A 21,819-nucleotide genomic window follows, 5' to 3' on the forward strand; every position below is an offset into this window, starting at 1 on the left:
TCATGAAACTTTGCAGGTCTGTCAGGTACATGCCATCTTCCCGAGGCAAGGGAGTTAACTGACTATAAAAGTCCAGTTTCCACCCTTGCCGAACTAGGCTGGGATTATGGAGTTACATTTTGGCTGGACTAACGAGTCTATGCATAGTCCAATCAAAATCGCGAACTGAAATCAAAATCCGGTTCGTAAACTGTCATGCAGAGTTCGGTCGATGGCAGGATTGGCAAAGCATGTGCATCGCAAACTCGTTGTCAACAGATATTTTCCAAATCTTTTCATGTTTTTAATCAAGGTGCTCACGTGATTAGATGTACTTCGTGAAGCAAGAACCGTTTTATCACAAAATAGATCTTGATGGTCGATCAGATCGTCTTGACTGGGCGCCACCATTTTGTTTGAAGCAAATGCCTGTGATACGAGAGGTGGAATCTGATTGGTCCATATGGGAGAGGCATAGAATGGACATAACTCGTAATAGCTACTGGTGGCGCTACGATCGAGCACAGGAATTCTAGCCTAGTTCGGCAAGGGTGGAAACTGGACTTTTAAAGTCAGTTAACGCTCTTGCCTCGGGAAGATGGGTACATGCTGAACTGGTGACTTTTGCTATTTAGAAATTTTAGAAACTTTTATTTTTTACGTTTCCATGGCAACAAGATGGACTTAGGTTCTGTGAGGGTAGGGTTCGTTTCCAGAGCATAACTCATAAACCGTTCAATATTTTTTCATGAAACTTTGCAGGTCTGTCAGATACATGCTGAACTGGTGCCTTTTGCTATTTAGAAATTTTAGAAATTTGTATTTTTTATGTTTCCATGGCAACAAGATGGACTTAGGTTCTGTGAATTTTCATGTAAACATGATGGACATAGGCTCACTATGTGAGTGATGTTAGTTTCCGAAGCAGAACTCAAAAACTGTTGAATATTTCTCCATGTTACTTTTCATAGGTTTAAACTACATACTGAACTGGTGCCTTTTGCTATTTCTGGATTTAATTTTTTTTTCTGTTTTCAGTGGAGACTGAAGCAAATTCGACTTAGGTTCAATTCGGGATGGGGTTCATTTCTTGAACAGAACTGAGAAACTGTGTGATAGTTCTCCACAAAACTTTGCACAAGCATCATCTAGTTTGCATAAAAAAAACCCACAGAAACACACTTGTTTTACTTTCCATTTCAATTTGATGCGACCATGGTGGATCTTTTGTGGATAAACAATGTATGCTTCTTCAAGAACATTCAACTCTTGACTCATTACATACAGAATTGCACATTTACTTGTGGTTACTTTACAGACAGCTGCCGGGGGGATATGTCATCTTTCTGATGACTCTTGTTTAAAAACCTTAAAGAAATCCTTTAATATCCCAATTCCAATGGTAGTCAAATACTGTATTCAAGTATTTTACTCATCAAGGAATACATTTATGTAGGGAGGCCCTTTCCCAGGTTGATTGTACACAACTGTTTATTTGGTTACCCAACTGTTTATGTGGTTACATACTAGTTTGAACAAAAACAAAAAATAAGAAGGAAAAAAGACACCACTCGTCCGCCTGCACTATATTTTCAAAAACCATTGCCTAAGAACCAATTCTTTTTAAAAAATTTTAAGCCTATATAAGAACAAGAATATACAATTCACACACTAACCTGTGACAAACGTCAATTTTGTCCAACCTGGTACAACTTGTTCCTGGAAACAATAGAGAAGTCTGTGCAAATGTAATAGTGAAACAGGCTATTTTGAGGACTTGGACTTGGGGATTCAAATAGAAGCTTCATTAAAATACACTTGATAATATGTACATAATTGTATAATACTACATTCTTCCCATCTCAGGAATATGACGTCTTCATCATTGTGTGTTTTGGCGAGTCAGAATGGATATAAACACTTTCATGAAGACATTCTCAGACTATATTGTTTCTGTAATGTTTTCTTTAATTTAGATATGTTTGATACAGGCTGGCGACTGTTGATGGAGGTTTTCCATGTGACCCCAGGAACAGTCCAGAGTTGTGTAGATGTCCTGAAAGCTGGACACATCCTCACGATCTCTCCTGGTATGTAGTCCATTCATCAGTGTTTAGCATTTCCAGATTAGGAAACTATGTTTATGACTTTGTCTCTTGGGAGACCAGAATTTGGTTGTTTTGTTTTATCATATGTCATATGAAATGACACAAGTGTTTTCATTTAAGGATTGACTTTCACTTTGGAGATTGATTTTCACTTTGTGTGAGTTCATTTCGGAGATTGACTTTCACTTTGTTTCAGTTCACTTCAGAGATTGACTTTCGCTTTGTTTCAGTTCATTTAGGAGATTGCATATGATAAGTTTCAAAAATTTAAATTTAGTGAGGTTAATCTCCAAGTGACCAAACTTTACTTTGAAAACACAGTATGTTTATCTCCATTCTACTATGCATGAATACTTAGGTGCTAGCGAGGATATGAAGCGGCATGGATTGAGTTCAATACAGTCAAGTCTCGTTAATCCGACAATCAGCTTTATCCGACACTAATAATGGCAACTGAAAAATTCAGTGCTGTTTAGACCTGTTAATCTGACAGTCTCGCACACCTAGTCCAACACACCTTATTTGCAATGAATTACTGAAATCACTTATTGAACATAACCGTTAATCCAACACAGCGATCAACGACTCCTTGCTACAACAGCTGCAGAGATAAACTTGCTTAACAATAAACAATTAATGCTTGATATACTGGATTAATCACATGTTTACCTCATTACCTCAATCCCATTAAAATCAGATATAAGTTCTTGCTACCGCTGAGGACATCCTAATTCAGGTCACATCAGAATGACCTTTTGCGAACTTTGACAGACCAATGATATGACTAGCAGTAAGTAGACATGAGCCACTAGGAAAGCAGCTTTGCTTGAGCTTTGTGGCACTAGTTTAAAACTGGCGACTTCCATTCCAGTCTACACTTTGTATTTTCAATTCAGTCATACAGCTTGTAACTGTAGTTGGGAATGCCTTAGAGGTTGCATGATTAGTAAACATATTCAGCTAACAATATAACATGACAATATAAATATTTTCTTTTTCATTATTTTATTACAACATATATGACAGACAGACTGACAGACAGACAGATTTTTTTGTACAAAGGCCAATTGACCCATTGTACAAAATATATATACATCATATTTAGCTAAGAGTTACCTAATTGATACTTTTTTGTGTTGAGAACACGTACATTAGAAATTTTGCAAAATTTATCATTGTATCATTGTTGGATAATTGACAGTCTTTCTAAACAAAAATAATGATGATTAACTGTCTTTGGGATATACATTTCCCTCCGACCTGCACAAAGAGGACAATTGTATATAACATGAAGTTCATCCTCCATTACATGACAGTGTTTACATAAGACGGCGTCATCCTTTATATTAGCAACACCCCTACAAACAAGTTGAATACCAAGAGTATTTTGCCCACATCTAAATTTGGTTAATAGCCTTCTATATTCACAATGCTTAATATTTGATAAATATTTTTCGCAAACGATGAAAGATGTATCCAGTTTATAGAATGAGAGGGTCTTGCTGCCTAGAGATGCATGCCATGATGCCAATCCTGAAGCAAACAATCTTTAACTCTTTCGCTGAACATATGTGTATATAATTCTGCATTGCCAACGCATTGTGCAGCCCACACATCCATGAAACCAAAACCATGATGACTTAGCAAATGTCTAATATGCGATTCCCAGTTAGGACGTTTGCTATCAGCAATGGATAATGACATTTTATTACACTGCTATGGGTATCTGTTTGGACTCATTTGCATTATGTTAAGCCAATATGTAATGCATTTTACATGATAAATAGTATGAAGTGGATACCTGCCACATCCACCATAGGCTACTGCTTTTGCAGTTCTGTAGCCTGTGTGAAGTGAAAAACTGCGGTGAACAATTTCAATTGTATTCCATCTCAGCACCATTAATATCGGAAATTCTTTTTTATCAAATATAAAAATGTTTCCGTAACCAAAATATCATAACCTCTTATTAACGATTTAACTGACCAAAGTGCTTTGCTCACATAAAGTTTTACAAGTCCAAATGAAATTTGGGAGTGAAAATAAGTCCCAAATATTTAAAGGCATTAACTGTTTTCACAAGCTCACTGTTATATTACAGTTTCTCATTTTTTGACAATGGTCTTCCCATTTCAAACTCAATAATTTTACTCTTCTCAGTATCAATAACCATAGCCCATTTATAAGAGTATAAATATAATTCATCAAGACGTTTTTGTAATTTTAATACACTGTCTGCAACAACTATTAAATCGTCGGCAAACAATAGGGCAATTATATTTAACATTTCCTCTGAGATAAAAATAATCATATGTTACAGTTGCTTTAACATGATTATACTTACTTTGGATGATACATAAAAACCTGCCGTGAATACCATTTTGCAATAAAATATGCATTAACTTACTCCTATTAACCATATCAAATGCTTTTCGAAAATCAATAAAAGCACAATATACTTTTTTGCGAGTAATATACTTTTGTATAATAGCTTGCAAAATGAAAATGTTATCAATAGTAGATGATCTTTCTTAAAGCCCCCTTGATGTTCACTAATTATGCCTTGGTAGTCTAAGAAACATTCCAGTCTTTTATTCAAAACATGAGAAAACATTTTACCCGTTATATTGAGAAGTGATATACCACGAAAGTTATTAGGATCACCTTTACTACCTTGTTTATGCAGTGGCATAAATATTCCTGTTAACCAGAATTTTGGGTAATGTCCACTGGACAACACTGCATTTAACAAAATGACAAGATGTGGAGTTAATACATTTTCAACAGGAGTAGTATAGGTAATGGGGGTTCTGGCTCACTTCCACTGGAGCCAGATTTATGTACCTATACCCCTACTACAGAGGGAATTTTTTATGTCAAAACGCTGATGCGATTCAACGATCGTCATACAGGATTCTTAATATTCCCTCGTAAATATTCATGAGGGAATTCATGAGGGAATCGAAAACGAGGCTGACCCGGCGGGTACGCGGAAGTAAATAGTTCAGAATATGGCGCGCTCGCAATCGGACATGAACGATTTACGGCATCTTCCAAAGCTGACGTTCTCCTTCATGGAGAAATACGCCGAAAGAAACAGCACCATTTCGGGAAAAAGACACAGTGAGAGCTATGTGCATACCATTCACAGTGAGTATTATTCTGAAATCAACCTGTTAAATCGCGAATGACACGGGATGGGTTAGGCAATGTTCGACAGCTATTTATATTTCACCTAAAAACAGATCGACATAGCTATAAAAAAAATTCTGACTCACTAGATTCGATTAAATATCATTAAAATTATATTCTACGTATAGGAACATCAAATTTTATGAAAAGATTCATCATATGCGACTTTGGGTTCACTGTAAACATGACGAAATCAGAGTGATGCCCCTGAGCTATTTGTGTATTCAATTAATATTTTAACCGGTCATCTGCTGATCATTTCGTTCAAAGTTTAACAATGTCATCAAAATGTATCTCGTGTATCACAGAGGCAGGGGCAAATCTCATATTCATGATCGATAATTAGGAATGCTCTAAATTAGCACCCCTTAACTAAAATATTAATACCATCATTAATTACCACACATATAAACAGGGATCGTATCATGTATACATAATCTAATGTTTAAGTCTGTTTTCAGTCGTACAAATGGGTATCTCTCATACCCTCACGTCTAGTCGCACGTTAAAAGGAAGCCAGAAGCTGGAATGTAAACATTAAACTTGTTTCTGGTTGCGCACGCACCTCCCTATGACATGTCACAAATCTCTCAGCGCGCCTCTGAGCTGGTCGCTCGAGAAAGTCTTTCGCGGTAGACTGCTAATTTTTATTCTACAAGTACTTATCGCTTGTCTACAGTTGTTGTTCTAATAAAGTAATAATAATAATAAATATGTCTTACCTGTAGACTCCTGGAATGTAATCCTTGGCAATCCATTGTTTGTGTTCAACACATGTTTCACTGTTTGACTTGATTATACACGTGGCCACATTTCGGGCATTTGTGCCTCGTGTCAAAGAAAACTGTCTAAAGTAGACCCTGCATCATTAAGGACGGGTTTTCAACGTGTCCGTGGGATAAACGTTGTAAAGAATGTGAGCAGAATGTGGGCTGCTGACCAGCGCTACAAGCAGAGAAGGTCATCAGGCGGATCCTTGGACTCTGCACCCTCCACATCCAGCCCTGGGGGTGGCGAGTCGGCCACACCCAAGAAATCAGTTGATAAAGACCCGCCTCAATCAGCTTCTGTTTTCGACAAGACACGTGACCGTTCGCCTGCTGATGATACTACCAGCACAACTGATCTTCGTCAATCGGTTGATCGAGAGCGTCACTCAGCCTCCCCAGTTACGACGGGACCGGGTGGTGACGAGTACCATGAGGGGACTACGGTCCCCAGTCGGTCCATATCGCGTTCTACCAACGACGATAGGGACGCCGTGCGGGACGACAGTGGACACAGAAGTCGTTCCCGTTAAGTCGGGACGACAGGTCGAGTGCCTCGTCGAGAGACAGTAAACGACACGAGGGCGTTCATCGCCTTCGTGGTGGTCAGGAGTACGATTTGGACGATAACTACGATGGGGATCGTAGTACTTCTACAGTTAGAGATCGTAGCCCTCGTCCCCTAGAGGACGTGCGAGTCTCTTCAGTTTTCTCCTCCCGATGCCTTCAGAGCCATGGCTCAAGATATGGACCAGAACTTTGCCTCTGCTCTGCCTGGGCAGAGTTTCTGCAAGCCGCCTCGTCGTTCTCGTTACCCGATTTATGGCATGCCGTTTTCGTCACCCATGAGTAGGGACTTGGATTGGGGGCTACTTTTCAAGAAACCAGCGCCCTCCAAGATTCTAGTAGAAGACAGGCATTTGGAATCCATGGACACTGTTGTTCGTCACCAGCTTCAACCGCTTGCTATGCTGTCGACAGCGATTGAGGCCCTCTCAGTGTACTTTGAGGAGAAAGAACCCCAGGACGAGGACGACAGGATGGTGCCATCGGTCCTCACCTGTATGCAACAAGGATCTCGGACGTCCTCGCCCAGTCCCAATCTGTATCGGGCCAGATTACTACGGCACGTCGCAATGGTTACTGCATCGACTGCACTGAACTACCTGATCGTCATGGCAGGTCACTCTTACGGGCCCCGTGGTCATTGCAACAGTTGTTTGACGGTCGTAACAACGAAGAAACAAGAATGTGCCACGGGCCTTTCGTAGGGACATGCCTCGACAGCCTTCCTGCAAGAGAGATTTAGACAGGAAAGGTCGCCAGGTCTCCTTTTCCAAGTATCCCAGAGGGGGAAACAGCCAGCGGGGGAGGAAGTGAGGTCCCTTCCCCCGCCGTCACAGTCATTGGAGTCTCCCCCGGTGACACTACCTTTAGACGAGCTACCGGTAGGGGGGAGACTTCATCACTATGCCCACAAGTGGGCTTTCCTCAACGACCCTTACGTTCAGAACATTTTGACAACAGGCTACGCCCCACGCCTGAGATCGACGCCACCACTGACGTCATCCCCGACATTCCACACTCCACCAACGGATCGGCTGACGGAGGCCATCGATTCGTTGGTGGAAAAGGCGGCCATACTTCGCCTAGGGACATCGGCACCATCGCCGGAGTACTACTCGCCCATCTTTCTAGTACCCAAGAAAAACTCCACAAAGACGCGGCATATTTTCAATCTCATAAAGTTCAACGCAAAATACCTCCAACAACCCGACAAATTCACCATGATATCCCTCAGCTCTCTGTGTCGGATGATATTATCGAACGACTTCCTCGTCTCGAAAGACCTTCAGGATGCATATCTCCATGTACCAATAGCTTCCGAGTTCCAGAAGTACCTCCGATTCATCTACCAAGGTCTTCATTACCAGTGGGCGGCCCTCACATTTGGAATTTCTACGGCCCCGTGCATTTTCACACGGATCATGAAGCCGGTCGTAGAATGTCTCCATCGGCAGGCAATCAGGGTCGCCTTCTACCTAGACGACGGGCTCCAAGCTCACCAGTTCACAGAAGCCCTTCAAGAAGAGTTGGCGACCACCCTGAGTCTACTACGGTACCTCGGGTGGATCGTCAACCTTCAAAAGTCGGACTTGGTACCAACTCGGGATCTACAGTACATCGGGATACGCTTCCAGATGGGGGTCAATCAGGTAACGGTACCTCAAGACCGTTGGGAAAAGATTCAGCAGAGTTCCGAGACTTCTACATGCCCCGGCGCCGGTGCACAAGTGGCAGGAAGTCCTCGGTCTGTTGACATTGGCCCAAGACCTGACTCGCCGAGGTCGTCTTCAACTTCGTCCGCTGCAGAGATTGCTGTACCCCCACCTGGAGTTTCCCAATCTCCTGGTTCCACTCTCGGCACAGCTACGTTGTCATCTGGAGTGGTGGCTCCAGCCGTCAAATGTTTGGCGAAGGCGTCTTTATGATCAAGCCTCCTTTCATACTACACCTATTAGTAGACGCGTCATTGGAAGGCTGGGGAGCGCACTTCGGGGACGACCAAGCGGCTGGGCTGTGGTCGCCAGAAGGAAAGGTCCTCCATTAGACAGTCTTTCATCTGCTGACAGATCGACTCTGGTTGCCCCAAGTAGATCTCTTCGCAACCCAGTACAACAACCGCCTCCCTCGATTCGTGTCGCCGGTTCCAGACCCACGGGCATGGGACCACGACACTCTAGCCATATCGAGGGAGGGTCTAGACGCTTACGCGTTTCCGCCAACGGTGCTGTTACCATCGATACTGGAGAAAGTTCGTCAAACAGCCAACCTACGTCTGCTTTTGGTTGCGCCTTATTGGCCGGCCAGAACGTGGTTCCCGGAACTTCTTCAGATCATCGATCAGCCACCGTTCCCGTTGCCAGATTGAGACGACCTCCTTCTTCATCCTCACACCGACGACTTGCATCCGGGGATTAAGAACTTCCAGCTTCACACCTGGGTTTGCTTAAGACCTCGTTAATGAAGAAAGGATATTCGGCTAAAGCGGCAGCGCTTGTCTCGTCGGCACATCGAGTTACGACTTGTAAGCTGTACGATGACAAGTGGACCACTTTCTCCATTTTCGCCAGGTCTCATGGCTTCAACCCGGCGGTAGCAACCCCACCACAGGTGGCGGAGTTCCTAGACTATCTCCGGTCATCTCGGCGTCTGAAAGGGTCGACGATCTCGACTTATCTGGCAGCTTTGACGTCAGTGGTGCCGTCTCCTACGGGCGACAGGCTCACTAAAATACCAGAGTTGCAGAAGATTCTACGTGCCTTCATGGTGAAGATCAGTCACGTGAATTCCGACTGCCAGCCTGGGACCTCAATGTCGTTCTGCGCAACCTGTCTAGTCAGGCTTACGAGCCTCTAGATCAGGTCGCGTTCGACTTATTGTCACAGAAAAAGGCTTTCCTTCTTGTGCTGGCTACGGCAGCGAGAGTATCGGAAAAACATGCCATTGACGTCGGTCGGATTACCTTCGATCAGCGTAACCATGGCAACGTTCATCTTGGTCTCTAATGGGATTTTCTTCCTGGCCAAGATTCGAGAATGTTCCACATTCCTTCCTTGTCTGCCATTATGGGCCCTCATGATCACGCTGATCTCACCCTGTGCCCAGTTCGTGCGCTTCGTATTTACCTGCAGCGATCTGAACAGCGACGACAACTTTTTCGACGGCCGTTCATACCGCTCTCAACCAATGCAAAGAAAGAGATTACACGTAATACTCTCTCCTTTTGGTTGAGAGCGGTAATTCTCAGAGCTTACGAGGCGCAAGGACTCGCACCTCCCACACACTCTCATCCACACGAAGTTCGAGCCATAGCTTCAACATTAGCACTCCTCAGTAATTGTTCGCTGCAAGCTATTATGGAGGGCTGCTTTTGGAGATCTACTTCAGTGTTTGCTTCGCATTATCTCAGAGATATCTCAACAGAAGATGTTGAAGGACTCAAACAGTTTGGTCCACTCATGGTGGCACAACAGATCTCTCAGAAAAGACACTGAATTTAGCTTTATTCACTTTGGACTTTTTGCTCGACACTTCGTGCCTTATAACATGTTACAATAAAAGCTGTTGGTGAATGTACACATTCTTATGTTTTTTTGTTGCGTGCAGTACTTCGGCTTTTTTATTACGGTTATTCGGTGTATGCATACTTTATACTTTAAAGTACTGCTCGTATTTTTTAGTTACCTTGTATACTGCGAGTTGCTCTGTAACTAAATTATGCGCCGAGCACACTTCGATCGCAGTTCAACTGACGTGTGCAGTTGTGCTGTCGCATCGATAATTAGTTGTGTGTCGAAGAGCATTAACCATGCTATTTTTAGTTACCTTAACTACAGCGAGTTTTTCTGTAACTAAATTTTACGCTGACCACACTTCGATCGCAATTCAACTGACGTGTGCAGTTGTCCTGTCGCATCGATGGTTACTTGTGGGTCGAAGAGCATTAACCATGCTGTTTTAGTTACCTTGTATACTGCGAGTTGCTGTGTAACTAAACTATACGTCTACCACACTTCGATCGCAGTTCAACTGAAGCGTGCAGTTGTCCTGTCGCATCGATAATTAGTTGTGCGTGGAAGAGCATTAACCATGCTGTGCGTTCGTGATAAACAACTTGTCTCGTCCATGCAGCTGGTCGAATGTTCTATTGTCACTACAGGGGTGAGGAACTTGGTACATTCGACGTGAAAGAGGTCACTTCCTGATTACTTTCCCGACCCTCCTTCCAGTGTTCCGTCGAATTCTACCCATTTGTACGACTGAAAACAGACTAAAACATGGATTTTTCAGATTAAAAACGATGTTTTATTGGTCTGTTTTCAGTCGTACGTTCACCCAGCCATCCCCACAGGGAAGTAATCCAGTCCAGTCCTGCTTGATGACTTATTCTTCGAGAATTGTGACATGTCATAGGGAGGTGCGTGCGCAACCAGACGGAAACAAGTTTAATGTTTACATTCCAGCTTCTGGCTTCCTTTTAAATGTGCGACTAGACGTGAGGGTATGAGAGATACCCATTTGTACGACTGAAAACAGACCAATAAAACATCGTTTTTAATCTGAAAAACCCATGTTTATGGTATGTTTTTTTCTTCTGTGATTTATATTAGGTCTCCTTAACAATAAAGTGTAACACTGTGCAAGATTGAGTTTTTCTCTGCAAATCATGTATTTACTTCAGTTTAAAACAAACAATTTAAATATTTGTTCAGGTATTCCTTGCTGATGATGCCAACAGTGGGAAAGTTCTCAAGGCATGCTGTTCCTGTACTATTGGACAGAGTGGATCCTGTTGGTCATGTTGTGGGCCTGCTGTATCAACTGGCTAACTACAAGATTTTAGGAAGAGAGTCAGTTCCAGTAAATGTAGCAAAGACATCACTACCCCAGACTTGGCACATCCTACGAGGCGACAAGATCAGAGGCCCGACGGTACAATCCCTGCAGGTGAGAGGCCAGAATAGGAAAGAAGAGTCGAGGCCATTGAAGTCTACCCTCTACAACCCATTGGGAACACCTTTGCCGGACCTTGCAGAGCATGCATCATCGTTGCTATCTCTTGATAGTTCTATTTCATTATTGACAGTTCTTCCTGAGTTTCCTTGTCATCAACCAACAGTAGCGACGGATCTTGGTTCCTTTCCTAAAGGCAGTCCTTTGAGTTATCAACAGAAACTTCACAGTGATTTTGTTATGAACATATTCAACCCTATTCCTTTTCCTGATTTACCCTTATCTGACCACATGATGCCAACCTATAACAGGGTGCTGTTGGAGAGTCGGTCTGTATCTCTATCTGCTTTGAGTGTGACACAAGATGAGTCAACAGAGATTGAACTGAGCACCCGCCTCCAGTCCAATCAACCAAAGTGGCATGCACTGAGGAGAAACAGAGTCACCGCTTCACATGCAGGAGAAATCTTCAAAAAGCAAGGTGTGTTCAGTTTTGTAAAGTGAATTTGTACCACATAAATCTAATTTGGTAAAGTATCCCTTAATTGTGTTTTAGTGACAAAACAATTGTTGACCAAATTTTTCTCTGCCATAGTTTCATTTCAAATCAGTTACAGAAAATATCTACAATAGAGTTTGAAGTTAAACTGTACAATACTATTAAGTTGATTTCACATTCTATGTGAGATAATTCATTTTTTTAACATTACCATTGCAGATCGAGAATCGTTTGCTGAGCACCTGAAGACTACCCAACCTAGACGTGGTACCAATCTTCAATTTGGACTTGACAACGAGCCTGTTGCTGCCCAAGCCTATAGTACTCTCAAGAATAAGGAAATAAATATCTACCCATGGGGTGTTATAGTGAATCCCCATTGCTACTGGCTTGACGCATCCCCTGATAGGAAAGTTTACGACCCAAGTGCTGACCCTCCTTTTGGTCTCTAAAACCCCCATTACACCGGACGGCGACCTTTCTGCGATCGTTCTGCGTTCTTAAGTTTTGCCAGGTCGGCGTTGAAGGCAGAGGGGTCGCAGAACGGTCGCGTAGAGCGCACAAGGGAGGCAGAGGGAACGCTCAGCCATCGCCAAGAGCGCCACTGTCGCTGAAAAGTTTTGAACCTGCTTAAAACAGTCGCAGTGAGATCGCCGTCGATGTAAGTCGCTCAAGGGAGGCAGAACGGAGGCAGAGGGAACGCAGAAAGGAGGCAGAGGCATCGCCATGGTCGCAGAGAGAACGCACAGAGGTCGCTGAATGGTCTTCATATGAATCTGTGATGTAATCCTGTTTACCTTGTGCCTTCTCTCTGCGACCTCTCTTCGCCTTTATTCGCCGACCATAACGACTCTTGTACGTCCTCGGCGATCCCTGTGCCTCCTTTCTGCGTCTCTTAACGACTGATGTTATTATATATACATTCTGGAAACATATTGTGTTGACTGTTCCTACGGATGTGTATTGATGCTTCAATAATTGGTGTTGTTTTACATTTAATTAGCGTTATATTTGAACTTCAAATATATCTATTTTCTCTTTTTTTTCATTTCAGTGTTCAATTTATTGTAAACTTTCATTAGAGTGTTCATAGCAATGCTTGCTATGCTTTTTCTGATTAAATAAAGTTTATTAAAGCATGTTTCACTTCACTTATTCTAAGAGTATGTTTCATTTGTTATGAAATTAATTTAAACATTCTCAACACATTTGTTTTAATAATTTATTTAATAACATTAAAAACAACAAATGAATTAATATGTTGGTAACTCAGAGAAAATAAATAATAAATAAAGACAATAACCGTTTCCAAATGTACAAAATGCTACCAATTTAAAATTTATCAGTTAAGTATGATTAACTCAATACCAAGTGTCACATAAATGTTCAAATCATGCGTTCCTGCCAAGGTACAGATCCAGCTGCACTGTTAAAATACAACTTGAGATACTCTCGTTGTTGTTTACCTGCTCGTGTTGCACAGTTTGGTCCGACTACTTGATCGACATCACACATGTTTACTAGCTGTCGCCAGTTTCCAGGAATAAGGTTATGATTCTCATCCTCTGTATCAAGTGCTGCATTTTGTAGAGCTGGATATCTCGTGCGCATTAAATTGTGCAGACAGATGCATGCTTCTACAACATCCTGTACAAATTTGTTGTTAGAAATACTTGAAAACGCTGAGCTAAAATGCCGAAAGCATTCTCTACCACGCGTCTACCACCAGAAATACGGTAATTGAAGATACGCTGCTCTTTAGTCAGTCCTCTTGTAGAGCAAGGTTTTATCATGTATGTCCTAAGAGCAAATGCGTCATCACTTAGAATGAAGAATGGAATGTTCATGTCATCATGTGGCAGAGGCTCCGAAACTGGAAAATTGATTGTATCGTCTTCAAGACATTCCTTCAATTCAGATTCATTAAATATCTGGGAATCTGACATCGAACCAAACCCGCCAACATCACACCATAGAAATTTGTAGTTAGCATCCACCAACGCAAGGAGCACAATAGAAAAGAATCCTTTGTAATTGTAATACAAGCTTCCTGTGTTTGGGGGACATCGCAAGGTCACATGTTTTTTCCATCAATAGCACCACATGCATGAGGTACATTCCATCGGTTCTTAAAGTCATCTGCAACTGTCTTCCACTCATTGGGGTTTCTTGGACATTGGACAACTTCGTTCTTGTACTCTTCTCGGATTGCTCTACAAACCTCAGGTACAAACACAGAGATAGTGCTACGTGATACACGATACTGGTATTGTAGCGAAGGATACTTGTCTCCTGTAGCAAGGTATCGGAGAGTCACAGCAAGTTTAAGACCAGGGTCCAAACTTTCTCAGTAATTAGTATTTTGTCTTAATATTCTTGGGCTTACTCTTTAAAGTATTTCATCAAACATTCTTGGTTCCATTCTAAGGTAATTGAATAATGAACCTTCGTCCTCCAAACGTAGCTCGTAGCAACAATTGGCTATAATGTCCGAATTGGAACCTTCTTTGATGCGTCAACCATGGGCGAACCCACCAGGTTTTCATTTTCCTTCTTCGTCTGTTCAGTTTGCGTTCCATTATACCAATACTCATTTGGTATAACAACAGTGCTTGATAACCTTGTATGATAGCAATTTTCAAGCGCTGGTTGTCCATCACTAGTTGCATCACCAGGAGCTGACATAGACTGATAAAAAATCGTCTGCAGATGAGCATTTTATAGTCAGGATGTTCAGCTGTCGCAAAGAAGGCAGAAGCATCGCTGAAAGGTCGTTGAGCGATCGTCATTGGTCGTAGAGGGGTGGCAGCGCGGTAGTTAGTTGCAATAAGGAGGCAGAGGGAACGCAGAGGTGACGCAGAGGGAGCGCAGAGATATCGCACAGTGAACGCCTAGGTCGTTCAGGGAACACAGTGACACTGACAAAAGTACCATATTTAGTCGCAGAAGGAAGGCAGAACGGTGGTAGGAGCGATTACACCATAAGAGAGTTTTCTTGAGTATGGCGACCCCACTGCGCTCTAGTCAAATTTTAGGACGCAGAAGGAGCGCAGAGCGATCGCCGTTTGGTGTAATGGCCCCTTAAGAGATCAAAAGTGTTGTAGCTCCAAATTTAAATAATGTAGCTTACCTGCAGAGGAAGGATGGTGTGTTGTCCCTTAAGGAAAATCATAACCATTATTTTCAGGTTCAAATGCAACTTGCTGTTTCAGGTTTAACATGGTGTGACCTTTTTGTTTGGTCTCAGCAGGAAACCCATTTGGAAAGAGTAATATTTAATTCTGAAATGTGGTGTAAACTTCTAGCTAATTTAGATGCATTTTTTTTTTAGTATTACCTTAATGAATTTATACAAAATTAACAAGGAATAATAAATTATCTTTCCTCTGCAGCTATTTTACAATTTCCCATAGTAATACTAGAATCACCATAAAACTGAAACATAAAGAACAAGATAAGGTCAGTCAACATAAAGTTTATTTTCATCATGATCATTAGACCACAATGATTTTAATATAATGACCAGATTATCATCCAAGTATTATCATAAAAATGTAGAGGGATGGCTTACACTATGTATTTACTTTTTGCAGAAAATATTTTCTATGAAACACAAACTTTGTGTGTGTATTCAAAACAATAAGGATCCATGACAGATGATCCAATCTGATTTTCCCTTGATAGCTCATGTGGAATATTCATTTTATATATATATATACTTGTCATGTATTCAACATGTTCATCAACAGTTGCAAGTTGAATGATATAGACTTTTTTGTATCTGTCAGAGTTATACTGGTATAGAAACTTTCTCCACTTCTGTGGTCTAAAATTATGATCCAAGGGTCTAATAATTACAGGGGTACTGACATTTATGATGTTTGTTTGTTGTTTAACACAGCACTCATCAATATTCCAGCTATATGATGGTGGTCTGTAGACAATAGTCTGGACCAGACAATCCAGTGATCCACACAATTGGGACTGATGACATGCATCAACCAAGTCAGTGAGTCTGACCACCCTATCCCGTTAGTCACCTCTTGCGACAAGCATAGTCACCTTTTACGGCAAGCATTGTTGCTGAAGACCTATTTTTTACCACGTATCTTCACGGGTCGACATTTATAATGACAATATTTCCAATAACTGCTGAAAATAAAGAAGTAATTAAATGTAATGAAGCAGAATTCAGGAGTGTACAACACAGTAGCCTCATATTTGTCATGTCAGTAACAACACTATTCCAGCTTGTCCAGATTTGAACCAAATTTCAATTATGGTTCGTTTGTTGTTTAACACCACACTCAGCAATATTCCGGCTATGTAACGGCGGTCTGAAAATAATCAAGTCTGGCCCAGACAATCCAGTTATTGAAATCATAAGCATCGATCTATGCAATTGGGATATGATGACATGCATCACCCAAGTCAGCGAGTTTGACCTCACAATAAGCAAGCATGGGTTGCTGAAGACCTATTCTAACCTGGATCTTCATGGATCTTTAATTATGGTGAACAGTGTGCTATTTTAACTGCTAACACTGTTTGAGACATGTACAAACTTTCTTGAATTATATACACAATACAATGTATTTTGAAATAATAATAATAATAATAATAATATAAAAAATTCTTTTAATTCTGACTTTTTAGTTATTTTACAGTTTTATGGTGCTGTATACAAGTAGCAACTGATACTATTTTAACCTATCTTGTATAAGTGGACCTTCATAGTTGGTAAGAAGATCAGCTACTGTCCAAAGTTGGTTGATGGATCCAACAAGATTAAGGGGAATAATGCTGTCAAATATATGATTTTCTTTTACTCTGCGGATGGCTCGCTCAACATGGATATGGAGGGAGGCAATCATTTCTGTTTGTTCAACCTCGCTCTTACTAAACTGACCATGAGAATGTAAGAATGGTGGGATGTTGAGACCAACATTGATTTCACTTAACTTGTTGCCTATGTCAGCCAGGACACTATCACCAGGCTCCAGTAGATCTAATATTCCACTCAATTGAACAATTTCAACATCAGACATACACCTAGCATATAAACAAGATACAAAAGTGACTGCACCGTGTGGAGCAATACCTAAAAGAGCTTTAAATGTATTTGTTGTCTTATAATGTGAATAAGTTTTAGAGTTTAGATTCATAGAGGATGGGTACTGTGCTTTAATTTCTGTGTAATCAATGATTACTCGTGAAGATGGGTAAGTTAATTTGAAACATGAAGGCATATATCTATCAATTAAAGCCCTAGAGGGACATATGGGCATGCTACCAAGTACAATGTACAAAAAAATCACCAATGTAATCAATTTTCTACTCACAGTACTTATATGGGTGTTAAAACATACAGATAAATCCAGTTCTAGCAGACCAGCTCTCAGTCTACATAAAAACATAAAAAACTAATCTATGAGCAGCATTGACCTTGGTCTACCAGCAAGAGATACAATTTCACTTGGAACATAGTATGCACTTTGCATGTTGGAGGCACTAGGCTGAATGAAAGAGAAAAATGCACAAAACAGAGCATATGTTCAAAAAACCAGTGTAGAATCGTATCAAAGAATTATCAGTGCTAAAACGGTTAACTCCAAACTTTTCAAGATATATCTTATCTTTAAGTTCTACATGTGGTTTTTTAAGTTCACAACATTCCTCTTCTTTCTTGCGAAGTGCTTCTTCGGTTTCCTTGAGTTTTTTGTGTAGTTCATCAAGCTGATCAACCTGGTCAACATCATCTGCTGCTTCATCTGTGCCCATTGGTATGTTTTGCCTGTAATATCAACATGATTGGTAATATTATTCATATATATCATTTATGTTTTCAACACACACCTCATGACTGACATGTATTTTGTTTTCTCCATTAAAATTAGAACAACAATATTTCTGTTTAGAAGATGTTTGGAGTTTCATGGGAAGATAATATTATATCAATATAATTATATTCATTATAAATCAACAAAAAAGTGATCAATTTTACTTTTTTTTAAGAGAATTCATTGTAATTACCGATCTGTGAGGACTTCTGCTAAATGTTCCTGGACTGGCTGGATTGCAGGTGTGACCTTTGGACAGCTGGTTTCCGCTGTGGGGTGGGGTTGGACCATGTGAAAATAGAGGGCACAGTACCTATAAAGTATCAGTCGAAAATCTTATACAGTGCAAACATATCAGACAAATTCATATGTGCATGATGTTGAAAGGAAACATTTATTTCATTGAGATTAAATCATAAAAATATATATGTTTGAAACTGACACAACTTCGGAACCATAACACACACATAGATCTAGCCTATAAATTAAATTAGATGGTAATTAAGATTAACATTAAAAGAAATGCCTGGTGTCAAGAGTGTTTTACAGATGGTTTTTCTTTTCTCCTCCTCTCTGAAGTGTTTACCACAAATGACAGTGCATTTTGTTATCTGAAATTGGAATAAATGCACGTCAACCACATTATCAAGAATGTACTTCGATCAACACAGTACTAGTCACTAGATGTAATTTCAATGCTACACACTAACTATTAATCATCAAAGTTGGTAGTTAATATGTCCCCAAGACATTTGGTGAATAGTTCGATAGTTGGATACATGTTATAAATTACTTATTTATGTAATCATTTATCATTATTCAGTTCGTTCAACAACGTTCACATTTGTAGACTTGGACAAAAGAAAACACTTCCGCATTGAATTACATAATCGTAGGTCAAGGAGGTATGCAGGTCACTGTCAAAGTACCTTGAAAAACGGGCCCTCGTCTTTTCGAATCGATATAATCCATTTCCTCCGCCGATCTTCTGCCTTGGGGAACGAGTGAAAGCTGATATTGGCTTCGTAGCGCGAATCGCTTGAGCATTGCGGGACACACCAGTGAAATTTACTCGAAGGACGCGCCGTTTCAGACTCACTCTTCCTGGTCGGTCGCGCGCCAGGTCAGCCTCGTTTTGGATTCAGTTGGCGGAGTTATGCATAAATATTGAGAGTTCCGTATGAGACGTATTAAAAGAAACATCAATATTAATTAATGATGAATAAAATTTACTATAGCCCACGAGGATATTGGAAAGGTATAGGAGCAATACAAAAATTAGCCACCGCGGCTAAGGTATCTAAAGATGTGGCCAAGGATTGGTTAAAGAAACAAGCTTTAACCGTAGTGGATGTGGCTAGTCGATACAAAGAGGCTGAGCCATTAACCTCGAAAGATTCAACAGAAGTAGCTAATGCACTGAGTTGCATATATATACGCGGACCACTAAAATGGCCTAAGCTATTTCAAGTAGATCCTGGTTGCGAGTTTATGGGATCAATAACTAAACTGTTAACAAAGCACAATGTTGAAATCAGGCGTGGTGAAAAAGAGGCCCACCGTAGTCAAGCTATCGTTGAAAGATTTAACCGGACATTAGCGGAACGTTTGTTTGGATATCAGTATGGAATTGAAATGAAATCGGAACGATTGAGATCAACCGAATGGGTGACACGATTATCAGCTGTTGTGTCAGCGCTGAATAATGAAGTAACGAGATTAATCGGGAAGAAACCATCCGATATGTCGTGCAACCGATCCGATTTGGTCCCTTAAGACATATAACATTAGTCGGTTGGTTATGAAAGAAGGAGAGCCTATTCTTTATTATCTTAAAGATGGACCAGGCAGGGCATTTGTACGAGAAGAGTTGCTCATAGTTCCCAACGATACAGTATTACCGCCATAACCATAAGCATAGGTAGTTACACCATCCTTATCAATCCATCTCTTTGTATCTAAGGGGGATAATGATGTCTTGTTCATTCTTAATCAATATATCCTATGATTGACACTTCTTAAAGAGTTCATCTCGTGTTTGAATATTCTACCGTTGAATAATGCTTCTTTATACTGTTCGTGTTTAATATGCTTTTTTACCACATACTTCTTAACACCCTTAGCTTTTCTTATCTCTCCATTATCGGACTTCTTTATAGAATACATCTTAGGTCTTAATCCGACATACTCCGCTATAGGGGTCCCAGCGCATTCATCCTTCATCTTACCTAATACCTTTTTATTTACTACGCTGTGCAGTGGAATATCTTTTGGGTAATCACTCGTGTTGTACATATCTATTTTTTCTGCCATATCTTTATACACATCCTCGGTTTGTATTTCCATCAACAAAGAATCTGTGGTGGTATATAACACTTCACATCTATCACCGTACTGCTTCTTAAGTTCGTTGTAATAAAAGTCATACATTAAGTGTTTTGACAAGTCAAGAATACTCATACCAACATACACCGGTCTGTTGAATCTTATATTACTCTTCTGCATATGTAGTGCGGCTAAGTCGTTATCGAATATCTTGCTTCTGTTAAAAGCCGGACTGGCTATAAGTTTCCTGAGTCTTTCTTCCTCGTTAGATCTGACTTATTTAACATCAACACGCTTCCTTAGATTCTCCATAGTTTTACCAATACTGAGTTATTCATGAGCTTATATAGATTCTTTTCGAAATCGCTGGTAGCCATCTTTCTTAAATCTGTGTTCAGTCTTATATAGGGCTCCATCCAAGGACTTTGATCAAACTTTAGAACTCTGTGTATTTTCTTTAGTTTCATACCAAATGATAGATATAACTGGAGATTTCTGTAGTGAACTATATATTTTGTCTTATCCATCAAATTTGGTAGGAGTTTTACTACGTTAGCTAACCTAGTTTTACCCATCAAGGAGTGTTGATATTCCGACATCCAATCTTTATTTACCATTAATCTCTCGGGAGCTAGCAGATAACTGTTATGATCTTTGTGTAACGAAGTTGTATATTCTAAGTCAACTTCTAGTATGTACCCTTTATCGGAATCTGAGGGGATATCATTCACATCGATCCACTCAAAACCACCCGTGGGTAAAGGTTGACTCATAGCCCATCCGTACAAATTGTTGGCGTCGAGATATGATATGTGCGTGTCGGGTTTACTCGGATCATATCCTTCCACTAATTTATTATTAGCCTTAGAATTCCTTTTCGCTACCATCGATATACCACCCCTAATCCTTTCTCAATAAACAAGTGCATATCGTAATCTGTGAGTAGTTTTAGTTCTACACCGGTCTTCTTCAACAATGCATCCCACGATAGTCCGGGACTGGAATAGTACCATGCCGGGTCCAAGCCGTATTGTTTTAAACATGTCTTTCTAAATATCTCGAATATATCGTCCAGTAACAGTACATCGGTTTTTAAGTACAGATCGTGATAATCCCCTTAATTCTTACAACCTAATTTATCCCACACCGTCAGAGCATGTTCATAATCGGCATCGGTTAATTTAGATTCTGTTAAGTTACTATAGAAGGATTCAAGGGGTGGTAATTTAGTTTCATTGAATCTAGACCAATCATCCATATATTCGTAAGGATATACACCTTTTCTCAACAACAAATGATGTATTATCCGATCGGTATATTGATTTGTTATTGCAAAGTCATCGGAATTGTTTGCATAAGCTAAATTGTACAGGGAAGATAACAGAAACTGTACGGAATCTATGAATCTAAGCCCATTACTTTGCTTTATTCTGGCTTTCCAATCCTTGTCCGTAAAATGTATAGTTTTAGTCAACGAGAATGATATATATTTTTCCATATTGTTAGGAATACACGTTAAACCGCCGTCGGTCTTTGAGATAGCTTGCATGATGAGATGTGAATCATATCCTCTAAGGTTATGGAACACAACG

At 40.5% G+C, this 21,819-nt stretch overlaps 1 protein-coding gene across 14 annotated transcripts in view; it reads left to right on the forward strand.

The window, feature by feature from the left end:
* Positions 1–21,819, forward strand: part of LOC124127664 (transmembrane protein 68-like) — a 107,134-nt gene that overhangs the window by 51,497 nt on the left and 33,818 nt on the right. For all 14 annotated transcript variants that reach the window (XR_007222222.1, XR_007222224.1, XR_007222217.1 and 11 more), the window contains one exon: positions 1,971–2,069. Coding sequence is in view for 4 of the 14 variants with exons in the window: in XM_048399813.1 (XP_048255770.1) it covers positions 1,971–2,069 (99 nt within the window). In the remaining 10 variants the exon portion in view is untranslated. The remainder of the gene's footprint in view (positions 1–1,970; positions 2,070–21,819) is intronic.

The sequence above is a fragment of the Haliotis rufescens genome, unplaced genomic scaffold, assembly GCF_023055435.1.
Source record: "Haliotis rufescens isolate VD_foot unplaced genomic scaffold, xgHalRufe1.0.p SCAF_2, whole genome shotgun sequence".
Lineage (NCBI taxonomy): Eukaryota > Metazoa > Mollusca > Gastropoda > Lepetellida > Haliotidae > Haliotis > Haliotis rufescens.